The following is a 12,836-nucleotide window of genomic DNA, read 5'->3' as shown; positions in this document are numbered from 1 at the left end:
CCTTTATGTATTTATAAGCACTGATAAGATCCCCCCTCAGTCTTCTCCTCTTCAGGCTAAAAAGCCCTCAGTCCCTCTGCCTTTCTTCACGAGACAGATATTCTAGTCCCCTAACCATCTTTATAGTCTGCTGTACCCTCTCAAGCAGTTCTCTGTCCTTGAACTGAGGAACACAGTACTCCAGATGCGGCCTCACCAGGATAGAGTAGAAAGGGAGGAGAACATCCTGCTGGCCACACTCTTCTTGCTGCACCCCATGATACCATTTGCCTTCCTGACCACAAGGGCACATTGCTCTCTCTTGGTCATTCTGTTGTCCACCAGGATTCCCAAGTCTATTTTACAGACCTGTTTTCCAGCAGGTCAGCCCCAAGCTTGTACTAATACCTGGCAATATTCCTCCCTAGATGAAGTGCCCTACACTTGCCCTTGTTGAACTTCGTAAGGTTACTTTCTGCCCAACTCTTCAGGCTGTCCAGGTCATGTTGGATGGCAGCACAGCTTTCTGGTTTGTCAGCCACTACTCCTAGTTTTGTGTCTTCGGGAAACTTGCTGAGGGTACACTGTAGCCCTTCACCCAGGTCGTAATGTCCTCAATGTTTCTTAGGACTGTGCCTGCACACATGACAGGATCTCCTGGCAGCACTGTGTTGAACTGGCCATGGAGCCAGCTGGCATGCTATGAAGTCACAAGGAGCACTGCTTGGAGTTTAAATAAAATCAAGTAAGATCTGAGGACAGCACACATCCAGGTGAGACTAGGAATCCACCTAGGGGAGGCTGTAGTGGGGTTTCCTGTGGCACATTACCCTCTGTGCTCAGGACAGTGATTTATCACCAACCCTTGAGTTCACCTCAGCATCCGAGACCACTGAGGACATAAGGGATATTATTACCCTTCTTTATTACCCTCTATCACACACAGGAGCTCCTGGTGTGGCTGGGGCTCCAGCTCTGGATATATAGGAGAGGTGGGCAGCAGAAGATAGAGAGAAACAAGAGCACATGGTCTGAGTTGAATGTGCAAAGACTGGTCCATACCACGACAACATCTGCCAGCTAGGAGACAGTCTTAGCTGCACAAGGTGGCCAGAAGAACTCCACTATTCCTTAACCCTCATAAAAGTATCTGTGTACGTGTGGCCATGACCCCTCTACACCTTCTTCCAGATAAAGCAACCACCACAAAGCCACTTTCAAAGCCAGCTGTCTGTATTGTGGCTACAAACACTGCTAACTTGCCTGTTAACTTCCTTTTCCAAGAAACACCATACACCCTACTCCTCCTGGTTGTCATACACCTCATCACACCACCCCTCCTCCAAAAAGTCCCCCTTGGTGTCACAGGCTACATTTTCCCTCCTACATAAGTTGGGCTCTGACAGAATGGAGAGGAGCCAGTCTGCCTACCCAGCCCAGGAACTCACACCAGCATGCATAATCCTTTGAGCAAACTGATAGAAATCTCAGGCTTCTGGAAAACAGAGCAGAAAATTAAACTCAACCCCAACGGATTTTCCAGCCTTGAGAATAAATTTTTGTAACTTTACTGATGACATTTTCAAAGTGCATGGTGCAGATCCACCTCCCTCACACACACTCCCAAAACCTTCTGCAACTGTATCTGAAGAGAAGTCATACAAAAGGAAATGCAGCCACAACCCCCAGAACATGCCTCTGCAAATCCATGATATAAATTAGCTTGCTTCATTTTGCCTGGCAGATGTCCCCTCTGAAGATGCTGATGTTCTCCTCTCTCTGGAATAATGCAGAAAAATCATGGGTATATGACACCCACCTACAGCGATGGGACAAATGGAGACACAGAGTTAAAAACACAACTGCAATGTGCTTTCCTGAAACCTCACTGCAAGTGAGAGAAGCAGGAATAAAACAAAACATGTGTTGAGCCACGCATTGGTCCTAGGCAATGAATTCTCACTTTCAAGGTGTGTCCGTTCCCTGCACCACTTACAATTACAGCTGGCAGAGAAATAACACAGGCTGGCCACCATTGTTCTTACTTCAGTGCTCAACAGCCAATAGTTGTCCAACGCTTGCACTGAAAATGAAAATAAACACCTGCCAGTACACAACACAAATATGCTGGAAGAGGAATGGAGCATCCAAATACAATGCATTCAGAGGGTGATGGGCATCAGGTTTTTACATGGCACATCATGTCCTGATAATCTTGAGAAGGCCACATAGAGAGCCTTTTGGACAACTCTAGATCATAAACTCCACTGCACTGGACAGGAAAACAGATTCTTCAGCCAAGCTCAGCACAGTTCCTACAGGCAAGCTTAGAGTAGGATTTTCAAGCACGAAGAAACATTAAGTCGAGTTAAAAAGTCTCAGCTCCTGAAGTCCATTCAGTAGGCTGAGCTCTTTGGAAAGACACAGCTGCACACTGCGTGGGTAGAAGAAGAGGAGACACTGAAAACTCTCACCCCACGCTTTCAGCTACTTAATGCCAAGCTACTCTGGCAATGTGTAACCTCAGCCCTACTGTCCCTTTAGCAAAGGTCACCTGAGCACAAATCCTACTGCACTGACAATAGGGAAACGAGCCCCGGTAAAGGTCAGGTCAGAGGGCACTGCCCTTTGTACACCAGCTGGTAAAACATGGATCACCTAAATAAACAGCCTCCTGGTTCAGGCAACAATTCCTGAGGAGGAAAAACAATACTGTCCTCTACAGCTATTTCTTCTGGAAAGAATCCCTGGCTAAATAGGGCATTCTTTTCCCACACTCCTGATACAGAAGAGACCACGATAGTTGCGGGTGATCTGGGTATGTTCTCTGCTGTGTCATAGGCATATGGCTGCTTCTCCTTCCACCTGCAGCCCTTCATGACGTGCAGGTGTCACACACAGAAGAGCTGATTAAAAAAAGACACACTAACCAGTGGCCAGGCGGGCAGCCCCTACTATGGCACTCTAGAAAGTATGATCTTTGAGTTTCAACATCCCTTTCCTCTTCGTAACACATCTCTCCTTCACAGCTGTCCCTGACTTTCATTTGAACTGAAGAGGAAGAAAATGCAAACTGAGAATGCCCCTGTCGTGGTTTAGCCCCAGCTGGCAACTAAGCATCATGCAGCCCTCATGCACTCCTCACCCCCTCAGTGGGACAGGGAGGAGAACTGGAAAGAAAAAAAAAAAGTAAAACATGCAGGTTGAGACAAGAACAGTTGAGTAATTCAAATAGAATAAAATAGATTAATGTTATTAGTAACACTCATGCTAACAACGAAAAGGAAGGTAAGAAAAATAGTGTGAAATAAACCCCAAGAAAGACAAGTGATGCACAATGCACTTGTCACTGAACGACGTCCAGCCAGCCTCCAAGCAGCAATCAATGCCAACTCCCAGCAGTTTATATGCTGGGCAGGGCACCCTTTAGTATGAAATATTCCTTTGGTCAGTTGGGGGTCAGCTGTCCTGGCTGTGTCCCCTCCCAACTTCTTGTGCCCTTCCAGCCTTCTCACTGGCAAGGCATGAAAAGATGAAAAATCCTTGGCTACCACAACTAAAACCATCAGTGTGTTATCAGCATTATTCTCACACTAAATCCAAAGCACAGTCCTATACCAGCTACTAGGAATAAAATTAACTCTATCTCAGACAAAACCAGGACAGCCACTTTATTGCCTGATAATGTTTGCTTTCCATGTCCACTTCCCACAGAGCAGGGATGCGGGGTGAAGCTCCCTGTGGGGAGAATACTCTCTCTTCCAGGAGAAGAACACAGTCCCCAGAGCTGGAGTAGGCTGGAGAGGAGGCAAAGCCCAAATCAGGAGCACAGCCCAACAGATGTGACCATGCAACATGCCATCACGAAGTCAGCCAGGAAATGAATTCACAAACCAGGCGGCAGCTGACTCGCAGCACAAACGTCTTTGTGCCACGGTGCTGCACCACCTCTGTCCTGATGTGGTGTGTGCCCAAGGCAGGAGAGAGCTGCACACGATGCCCTCAATTACCAGGCAGCAACCAAGCAGGGAGGGGTCTCAAATTCAGAAGGAACTATAATCGATGCCTCCCTAAACACCAGCTCATGCCTTGTGATCCCAGAGACTACTGGATAAATCGGAAGTATCATTGCTAATGACTTTGGCTGTGCAAAAGCACCCAGTAGTTACACCACCAGTCCAACTTTACGCTAGCTTGGAGCTGTAGTCAGCGATGACTAAAGAACCAACATTTCTGCTGGCAAGGGAAACTCAGTCCTATAAAGCTTGAAAAGGAAAGAGGAAAGTGAAAATTCATTTCTAAGCAGTTGCTTGTACATCTCAGAGAGCCAAGCACAGCAGATTTCAGGAAAGGAAACCAATTTCTACCAAGAACATCAGAGGAAGTGTTGAGTTTTGCAATTTATGCTCAGCATTGTGCTGGCAGCATAGCCCTGACAGGGCAGGGATTTTCCTGTGTTCATTTTTGCACTGACTATAGCTAGTAAAAGCTTCTGCAAAGATAAATTCTCCGAAGAGCCAAGTCAGACCTCAGCAGCAGTGGCCCAGATCCACCACACACCAGCTCTGCCTTGCACAATCCTTTCCAACAGCAGCAGGTCTGGGAACAGGGACAAAAACATGTCAGCACAGTGACATCCTCAGAATGGGGAAGGGAGAAAACGCAGCAAAGCTGCACAGGGAACTTCCCATATGAGGACATGGAAAAAACGTCATGAGAGAATGTCATAGATCGTCATCTGTGCTCCATAGCCAGAAATATTCCACACCCACGACTGATGTTAATCTACCACCTCCCATAAAAACTGGGTTCCCCCTTTCTCCTCCTCCCCTCTTTTCCAGGGGACAAGAGCTCTATGGCAACTCCCTCATCCTCCGCAGAAGCCCAGAGGTGCTTCCTCTCCTCTTTCCAGTAGAGACCTTATCTCCAAAATGCTCTGTTGTCCCACGTAGCCTTAGGGACTTTAATATTCAGATAGTGACAATTCTAATACCTGAAGCTGAACAAGCAGGACAGCTTGTTGATGCCACTAAAACAAGCTCCAACAGCCAAGAGCAGATCACAGATGGGACATGGTCAAGCATGAGGGACTCTGGCACCTGGCCATTTCATGAGGAATAAGAAGAAATCACCACAGACCAGATAAAACCTTCCAACAGAAGCCAAAGTACTCACCATCAGCCCTTTAACGGAAAGGTGCTGCTGGGGCATACCAGGACGTACCAGGACTCATAACAACATCTCAGTGCCCTACGGCCTCAAGCTGAATTGAGTACAGCTGGGCAGCAGCTTCCAACAGTCTTGGTGCCTGCAGGAACTGGCCTAGAGATGAAAGGAAACATCCCAGGACAATAATTTCTTGTATGTTTGGTATCTGTATCTTTAGCAAGGGCTGCTCAGCCACGCTATTGAATCCACTGGAACAAACCCAGCTCAACACCATGCAGGAGACAGGGAAGGCCCAAAGCACACCAGTAGGGTGCTAATCACTGGGCAGACCAAGCAGCCAAAAACCTCAGAAGACGAACTTCTAACAAAACCAAATTCAATGCTGTGGCCTCTCAGAGAGGATGCTTTTCATAGCATCACAGAATGGCTTGAGCTGGAAGGGACCTTAAAGTTCCACTCCCTCTGCCACGGGCAGGGACACCTTCCCCCAGAGCAGGTTGCTCAAAGCCTCATCCAGCCTGGTCTGACAGGGATGAGGTGTCCACAGTTTCTCCGGGCAACCTGTTTCGGTGTCTCACTTTACCCCACGGTAAAGAACTTCTTGGTAACGTCTAATCTAAATCTACCCTGCTCCAGTCTAAACCCATTGCCCCTTGTCCTAACACCACAGGGCCTCTCCAGCTCCCCTGTAGCTCCCTTCAGGCCGTTATAAGGTCTCCCCGTAGCCTTCTCTCCTCCAGGCTGAACAGATCCAGACCCCCGGCATGCCTCCGTAGCACAGGTGCTCCAGCCCTTGGGTCGTCTTCCTGGCTCCCCCGCGGGCCGCCCGGTCTGTGCCCAAAGGCGATACCTCAGCCCTTGTGAAGGTTCAAAACATTCACGGTCATTACAACCGGCAACCGGCGCTTACCTTCCTGAGTGACCCCGGGTTTGGGGCCGGACCCGCCACGTCGCGACCAGCGCGGGGTCAGCCGGGGGGGCTGCGAGGTCGCCCCGACGTTTCCCGGAGAGGCAGCGCCGCGTCCTCCGCCGCGCTGGGGGGCGCTGGCGAGGAGCAGGCGGCACTTCCGGCGCGCGGCGGCCGGAGGGCGGGCGGGCGATGGCGGCGCAGTTCCGCAGCTACGTGTGGGACCCGGCGCTGATCGTGGCGCAGATGGTGTTGTTGCAGGCCGGTTATTACAGCTCGCTGGGGCTGTGGCTCGCTCTCCTAGGCACTCTGGGCAGAACCGGGCCCTCCCTTCACCAGGTCTTCAGCGACGAGGTGAGGGCGAAGGTCCGTCTGGGGCCCCGGGTAGCCACTGCAGGAACAGGCCGCTGGCACTGGGGAGGCTTTTCCCGGGGGCTCCCCCGGGGCAGACAGCGCCCGCTCCCCATGTAGGCATTCCCTGGTGCTAGAGACACTCCGCCGCAGGCAGCACCGCGGTAGAGAGCAGACTTCTCCCACTCCAGGGAGCTGCCCCCCAGTATACAGACCTGCTGGCTGGATGGTATGGAAGCAGACCCCCTCCGCTGAACAGGTGCTACCCCCGGTGTAAAGACAGTACAGCTCTGTGTAGGTGGTACCTCCAGTATAGAGAGAGTCACCTAGGTATAGGTGCCCCCCGGTATAGAGACAGCACTTTGCTGTGTAGGTGGTACCCCCTGGTATAGAGAAACACTCTGTGTAGGTACCCCAAGTGTAGAGATAGCACCTTGCTCTATAAGGGGGACCCTTGGTGTAGAGGCAGACACTGTATAGATACCCTGGGTATGAGGATGACTCCCTGCTTCCCTGGAACAACTAACCCCAGTATGGAGGCACACACTCCACGCTCTGTTTAGGTGGGTCCCCCTCAGTGTGGAAACAGACCTATCACTTTTCTATAGGTACCGCCAGACACGTTTCTTGGAAGGACAATCACAACTGCTCAGGCTTCTCTTGCAGACCACAGTCAGTGCAGGGCTGTGGGAGGAGGTTATGTGCTGTGGGCTGTGATTTGTGCTGTGGTTTCATACTAATAGTCCGGTACAGATTTTAGGTTTCTCCACCCCACCAGGGAGGCTTTCCATGATGGCTTTCATCCTCAATGCACTCACCTGGTAAGTCAGCAGCAAGCTGGAACACTGTCTTGTTATTTTTTATTTTTTTTTTTAGTATTAAACTTCCAAGAGAATTCCGTGTGACATCCTGCTTCTCTCAAAACATCTCCCAAAAGTCCAGGGCCTGGGTGAGGGTGTTTGCTGAGGGCTGGGAGCTGCTGGTTTCTGACTTTCTGAAGCCTGTATAAGTCACTGCCTCAGGTTTCCCAGCTGGGAATGAGATCTGTTTCTCTGAGAGATTTTATTTGAAATTAGAATGGATCTCAGCAAATACTGATCTGTAAACAAGAATGTGGTTTGCCCCTGCCACTGGGCAAAGATCACTGGGGTAGAGATTTTAAATATTGCTGCCTGTTTCTCTGTACCAAAACTCATTTCCCTGACATCATACAACTGCAAAGTTGTAGGCCTGTAAGCCTTGCTGCAGCAGCTGGAAGAGAGATCAGAAACAACCTACCCTTAAAACACTTGAGAATTTTAAAAACAGCTAAATAATCAGCTGAGAGCTCTTGCTGTGTCCCCATTGCCACAGGCATGGCAGAGTTTGTTAACCTCTGTCTGTCCTTTGCAGTGCTCTGGGCTTGCTGTACTTCATCCGCCGAGGGAAGCAGTGCCTGGATTTCACGGTCACCGTTCACTTCTTCCACCTGCTGGGCTGCTGGATTTACAACTCCCGCTTCCCCTCCACCCTGACCTGGTGGCTGGTGCACATCGTCTGCACCGCGCTGATGGCTGCCATCGGCGAGTACCTCTGCATGAGGATAGAACTCAGAGAGATCCCCCTCAGTTCTGCCCCCAAATCCAACGTATAGACTTGCTCTGGCACCCACGTGCTGCATTGCCTCGTTGTTTCCAGCACAAGTGCATCTAATGCCTGAGAACCATTACTGAAGAAGCACAGCAGGTCTGGTTAGACTTTTGGGTTTTTTTGTTTGGTTTGTTTTTTTTTCCCCCTTTGGGACCTTGGTGACTGCATGAGTGTGAGCATCTCCTCTGGCATCAGCTGACCGTGGGGGAGGAGCAGATGTTTATTTTGTTAACACAAAGCTTTTAATATGACTGTATGGCAAGCACGCTCTTGAACTCTTCACTCATGAGACTGTTAAAAGCCAGGCAGCAAAGCTTGGTGCGTGAGGAGCATCTGGAATTTAACAAATGCCCTGTGTGGGTAATGCAGTGGTTGGGTTCTTGCAGGAGCTGGCACAATGAGCCATGGGGCTGGGAGCTGCTGCTTCTTCCAGTCTGTCACTTGTTTGGGCTTTGGTTGGAAAGAAAAAGTCAAGGAAGTGAGTGGATGGGGAGAAAGAAAATAGTTGTACTTACCTGAGTCACCAGCTGAGACACTAAATAACATATGACATTAGATGGGTCTGTTTGCTGTTCCCATGTTTAATACATTGAGATGTCAGGCAGCAGTTTGCTGAAGAATTCTTTTGTAATAATAAAAATATGAGGTTGCTGTGAGGGTGTTAACAGTTCTCCTGGGACATCAAGCAGCAGAAGGACATGGCCAGAGAATGCATGGCTGCCCAATGTCTTGGATACATAAAATTTCCTACAATAAATATTTCATACCTCTGCTCTGAAATGAAGGCATCAGTGAGTGCTGTCTAGGGAAGTCAGCCAGCATGCTTCAGGAGGAGCATCAGCAATCCAGGGTCTCTACATGGTCGTTCTGAGGCAGGAGCTGTCTTGGGGAAGGCTGGGAAGGTCTCCTGGAGCCACACTGCTCTTCATGCTGCTCTGGGTCTGCCTGTGAGGCTTCAGAAGTCTAATGTCACCTTGCCCAATTGTTAAGTGAAAGACTGCAGATTGCTTCTCAAAGCGACAGGATGTGCCTTTATTTAGAGGCACCTCAAATACCATCCCCTGCAGGAGGCAGGACAGCACCATACTGCTCAGGGGCCCGAGCTCAGTGGTTCCACTGGGTGCCACAGCCCCAGACCCCCGTTCTGCCTGGTTTCAGCAGAACTCAAAACAAGGACAAAGCCACTTAAAATGACAGATTTTTCTCCTGTACAGCATCTTGCAGCTACTTCCTTTTGTGTATTGATATTTGTAACTTTGCATAGATTCTTTACTAATTCAGCTTGATGGAAAGTGGTGGGATGACTTGAGAAGCAGGAGCTGATAAATTCTTTGAAGCTCTCCTGTTGACCTTTTTTTCCTGGGGGAGTTGCATTTCAATCCCTGCTCTTGTATTCAGACACTGGGCAGGGAGGCAGGATAACATCCTGGCACTTCAAATACTTGGCAGAGCTGCTGCAGAGGAGGGTTCCTGGCTACAGTTATTTAGCCAGAGCTTTTTCTGTTCTGAGGTTTGGCCAGGAGCTCTTCCTGACCAAACCTCCTCAGCACAGCTGTAGAACAGCAGCAGTCTTTCTGAAGGAAGAGTTCACACAAGTGTTTTTCTGGGCCCAAGCCAACGCTCGCTGGAGGGCCACCCAGAGGTCACTTCCTAGGGCTTCCCCTGCAACTCTCCTGTGCAGCCAGCAAGACAGTTCATCCCCTCTCAGAATCAGCTCATTCCTCATACATGAGGGTAGTTGCCTGACTTCCAGTCACCTTCAGCCTAGACATAAACTGGTCTTCCAGTAGGTGCCAGTATCTCCTTCAAAAAGAGCAGTTACAGTGCATGTGATGGCAATCGGGGTGAGCAGCAGAAGGCTCTGCCACGGGGATGACCAACACTGGCTTAGTGTCAGTTGTATTTTAAGACTCTTCCAGGATAATTTTATCCTCTCCTTTTGTTGCTATTATTGAGGAAGAACATCCCAGTCCTGCACAGGGGAAGTTTGCAGGTTTAACTCAAGGCTTCATACCAAAGTGCAGTGCAGACCCCTGTGGTTTTTGGGGGTGGTCTTGAAGCAAATTGGAGCTAGACAACTAATCATAGTGAATATGAGAGAGCAGAGGGAAAACCACACTCAGCCCATTTCTTAAAGAACAGGCAGGTGATGCCAGAGCTGCTGTGAGACTATTAAAAAGGTGCTACCTTTGTTCCCCTTTAAGAACGGGAATGAAAACTAGACCAAGGAATACTTACCTCCTTATGAGAAAAATCCTTGACAAATGTGGATTATGCTCAGTGGGACACCAAATGAGCTTCACTGCATCAGCATGAAGTTTGCTGTAGAATTAGAAATTCTGAAGGTCTGCTGACTTTGCCTGTGAGGACTGAATCTAAATATTGCCCTTTTTTGTCCCTTTTTAAAAAGAAATCTACTGAAAATGTCCTAGTCAGAGCTTTAATGGTCCCTTCCAATCCAAAACATCCTGTGTTTCTATGAAGTTCTGCAAAAAATGAAGTACTGATTGAGGAGGGAACCACTGAAACTTGCTCTCATACTGTGAGACCTCATTTTCACTCATGATTTCAGTCAGCTTTAGGAGCATCTCTGGCTTTAAAAAAGAAAAAAAAATCTGCTGCTCCTTACTGGAATGATGGCAGATGGTCTTTGTTTCTTAATGAATCTTTGGGTCTTGTGTGCAGTAGAGTTGAGGGATTTGCTTCCAGGGAAGATACACCTCAACACCTGCTCTTCTCAGAGCCAGTGCTAGTGTCAGCTGCCCGTTTGCATCCCTGGTTCTGCAAAAAGACAACTTCTCAGAGACCTCTGGCTGAGACGTTTACATTTCCCTTCCCCAAAGCTCTTTTAAAGTAGAACATTTTAACAGAGAAGATGCCAACTGCAAAGAGAAGCTAAGGGCTGTGGGATTTGGGAAGATTTGATTAGCTGATTTACACCTATTGTAAATGAAGAGCAGGTACAGGATTTGGATCGAAAAGACTCCAGCCTTGGTTATATGATACCCACCTGCTTCACCTTTCCCCAGCTACCAACCACAGGCAGAACAACAGAGAAAAGGGGGGGGGGGGGAGGGGGAGGGAAAGACAGGATCAGCTAGCGTAGGCTGCTCTAGGAGAGGAATCAGAAAATCACCCGAAGCAGCTGAGTGATTCACATCAGGTTCTGCAGTGCTCTGGTTTACCCTTTCTCCACTACTTAGCTCTGTGCTCAAGATTCCACATACATGAGTAACAACTCTGCTATCTGTAGAAAGCCTGGGTGAATTTGCCTCAATTTATTCATTCCTCATGCTGCTGCAGGAGCAGAGTATAAAGTGCTAGGGAAAGTAAGAGGAAGAACATGAATGCCAAAGGACCCATCATTAAAAATCCCTACAGCACTGTTGGTAAAAGCCTTTCCTGTAGGAGAAGCATACCCAACGTGCCTGCAGTGCACCCTGTGGGATCTCTAGGGCTAGCAGGGCTCCAGATCTCCTGCTCACACCGCAAAGCACATTTTCAAGCGTGGGGACAGTGATTCAGAACCCCAGGTTTGTGGACACCGATCCGTTTGTAGCTGGCGGTATCTACTGCTATGCTCACTCCTGAGGCAGCAGCACTCAAGCCATCAGTGTGAGCTGCCTGTTCAGTGTTTCTCAGGATTATGAGGAGCTCCCCCACCTCCACACAGGGCTATGCCTTGCTGTTAGCAGATGCCTGCACTTGCTGGCAAGTGCGTGCCCTAGTAAGAGGCCAATCTATGGAAACAGCCAAAAGTCAGGTGGAAATACCCCACTGGTTACAGCAAGGCAGGGCATGGAGTTTCACTGTCATCCTTCAAGCACAGAATTGCATCACACTGCCCAAAACTATGGATGAGTTTTTCTAACATGCCCAGAAATCACTGGCATGCACCCCTCTAATGCAAATACTTTCATGCTTGTACTGAGGCCACCAAACTAACAATGCTGTGAGCCACAGAAGAGGCCAGAAGAGGCTGTGCTATCAAACAGGAGGCAGGACAAAATAACTTCTACCATGGTGTAGGCTCTACAACAAACTTTAATACTCTGGAATTATACACTGCTGCCCAGAGCTGCTTACACATGCCTTTGGGGAAAGCTTTAAAGCAAATGAGTTGCTATAAATCCTTTATGTCCTGCTAGCTTAACACTCCCTCTTCCCCCAAATACTTCTGCTACTTCTTTAGAAAAGGGATTGACACATAACACAGGGGTTACTCAGGACTCCAGATGTGTGCAAGAGAAGAGGTCATGCACTTGTAATTATTCCTCAGCAGGGGCTTCAACCATGTCCTCAAATGAAAAAGGCCAGTACAGGGCAGTAAGTTTTCCGTTCTGCCTTTGACAGGACGTGCACCACCCCAATGCACCTCGCAAGCCAGTTGTAAAAATGCCCATTTTGGTTTCAGTGCTCAGATCCAGAATCTGGAGGGTTGATCTGATGGAAAGAGTCACCAAAGAAAGCAGGTTTCCTTCCAGTAGCCATGGAAGAGTACAAAAGAATCCAGTGTTCATGACCAATTTATCCTTTTCCCCAAGCCCTCTGCCTCCTATCTACAAGTTCCCAAATTCTTCAGTCAGCCAGATCTGTGCCCTGAGGCAGAAGAGGACAGGCATTATCCCAAACTACAGAGAAACAGCACAGCCCAGGAGATGCTGCTGAGCAGTTCTCAAGTCTCAGGGACAGGGTGGATCCAGGTGTTCACTGAGCATCACCCACGGTGATCTTCAGAGGTCTGGGAAACTGACCAGAAAGACACAATGACATGCTCCACCATCACCTTGCAGAGAGCAGT

The 12,836-nt window shown here is 48.8% G+C and overlaps 1 protein-coding gene across 1 annotated transcript; it reads left to right on the top strand.

Moving 5' to 3' along the window:
* The first annotated feature begins 6,247 nt into the window (after window positions 1-6,247).
* SYS1 (SYS1 golgi trafficking protein) lies at window positions 6,248-8,161 on the top strand. The gene is made up of 3 exons (XM_054392017.1): window positions 6,248-6,409; window positions 7,160-7,227; window positions 7,799-8,161. Exons 1-3 carry the CDS (start codon window positions 6,248-6,250, stop codon window positions 8,037-8,039), a joined length of 471 nt encoding a protein of 156 aa, XP_054247992.1. The 3' UTR covers window positions 8,040-8,161.
* Window positions 8,162-12,836: the final 4,675 nt, after the last annotated feature.

This window comes from Indicator indicator, chromosome 24, assembly GCF_027791375.1.
Source record: "Indicator indicator isolate 239-I01 chromosome 24, UM_Iind_1.1, whole genome shotgun sequence".
In the NCBI taxonomy this organism is placed as follows: Eukaryota; Metazoa; Chordata; class Aves; order Piciformes; family Indicatoridae; genus Indicator; species Indicator indicator.
The sequence above is the reverse complement of the archived record's forward strand: the minus strand, read 5'-3'. Positions and strand labels throughout refer to the sequence as shown.

Bases quoted from the DNA above. Each gene is read 5' to 3' on its own strand.
- SYS1 (XM_054392017.1), top strand. From the start codon at position 6,248: ATGGCGGCGCAGTTCCGCAGCTACGTGTGGGACCCGGCGCTGATCGTG. The intron at 6,410-7,159 runs GTGAGGGCGAAG...AGTCCGGTACAG, and splicing joins ACCAGGTCTTCAGCGACGAG to ATTTTAGGTTTCTCCACCCC. The intron at 7,228-7,798 runs GTAAGTCAGCAG...TGTCCTTTGCAG, and splicing joins ATCCTCAATGCACTCACCTG to TGCTCTGGGCTTGCTGTACT.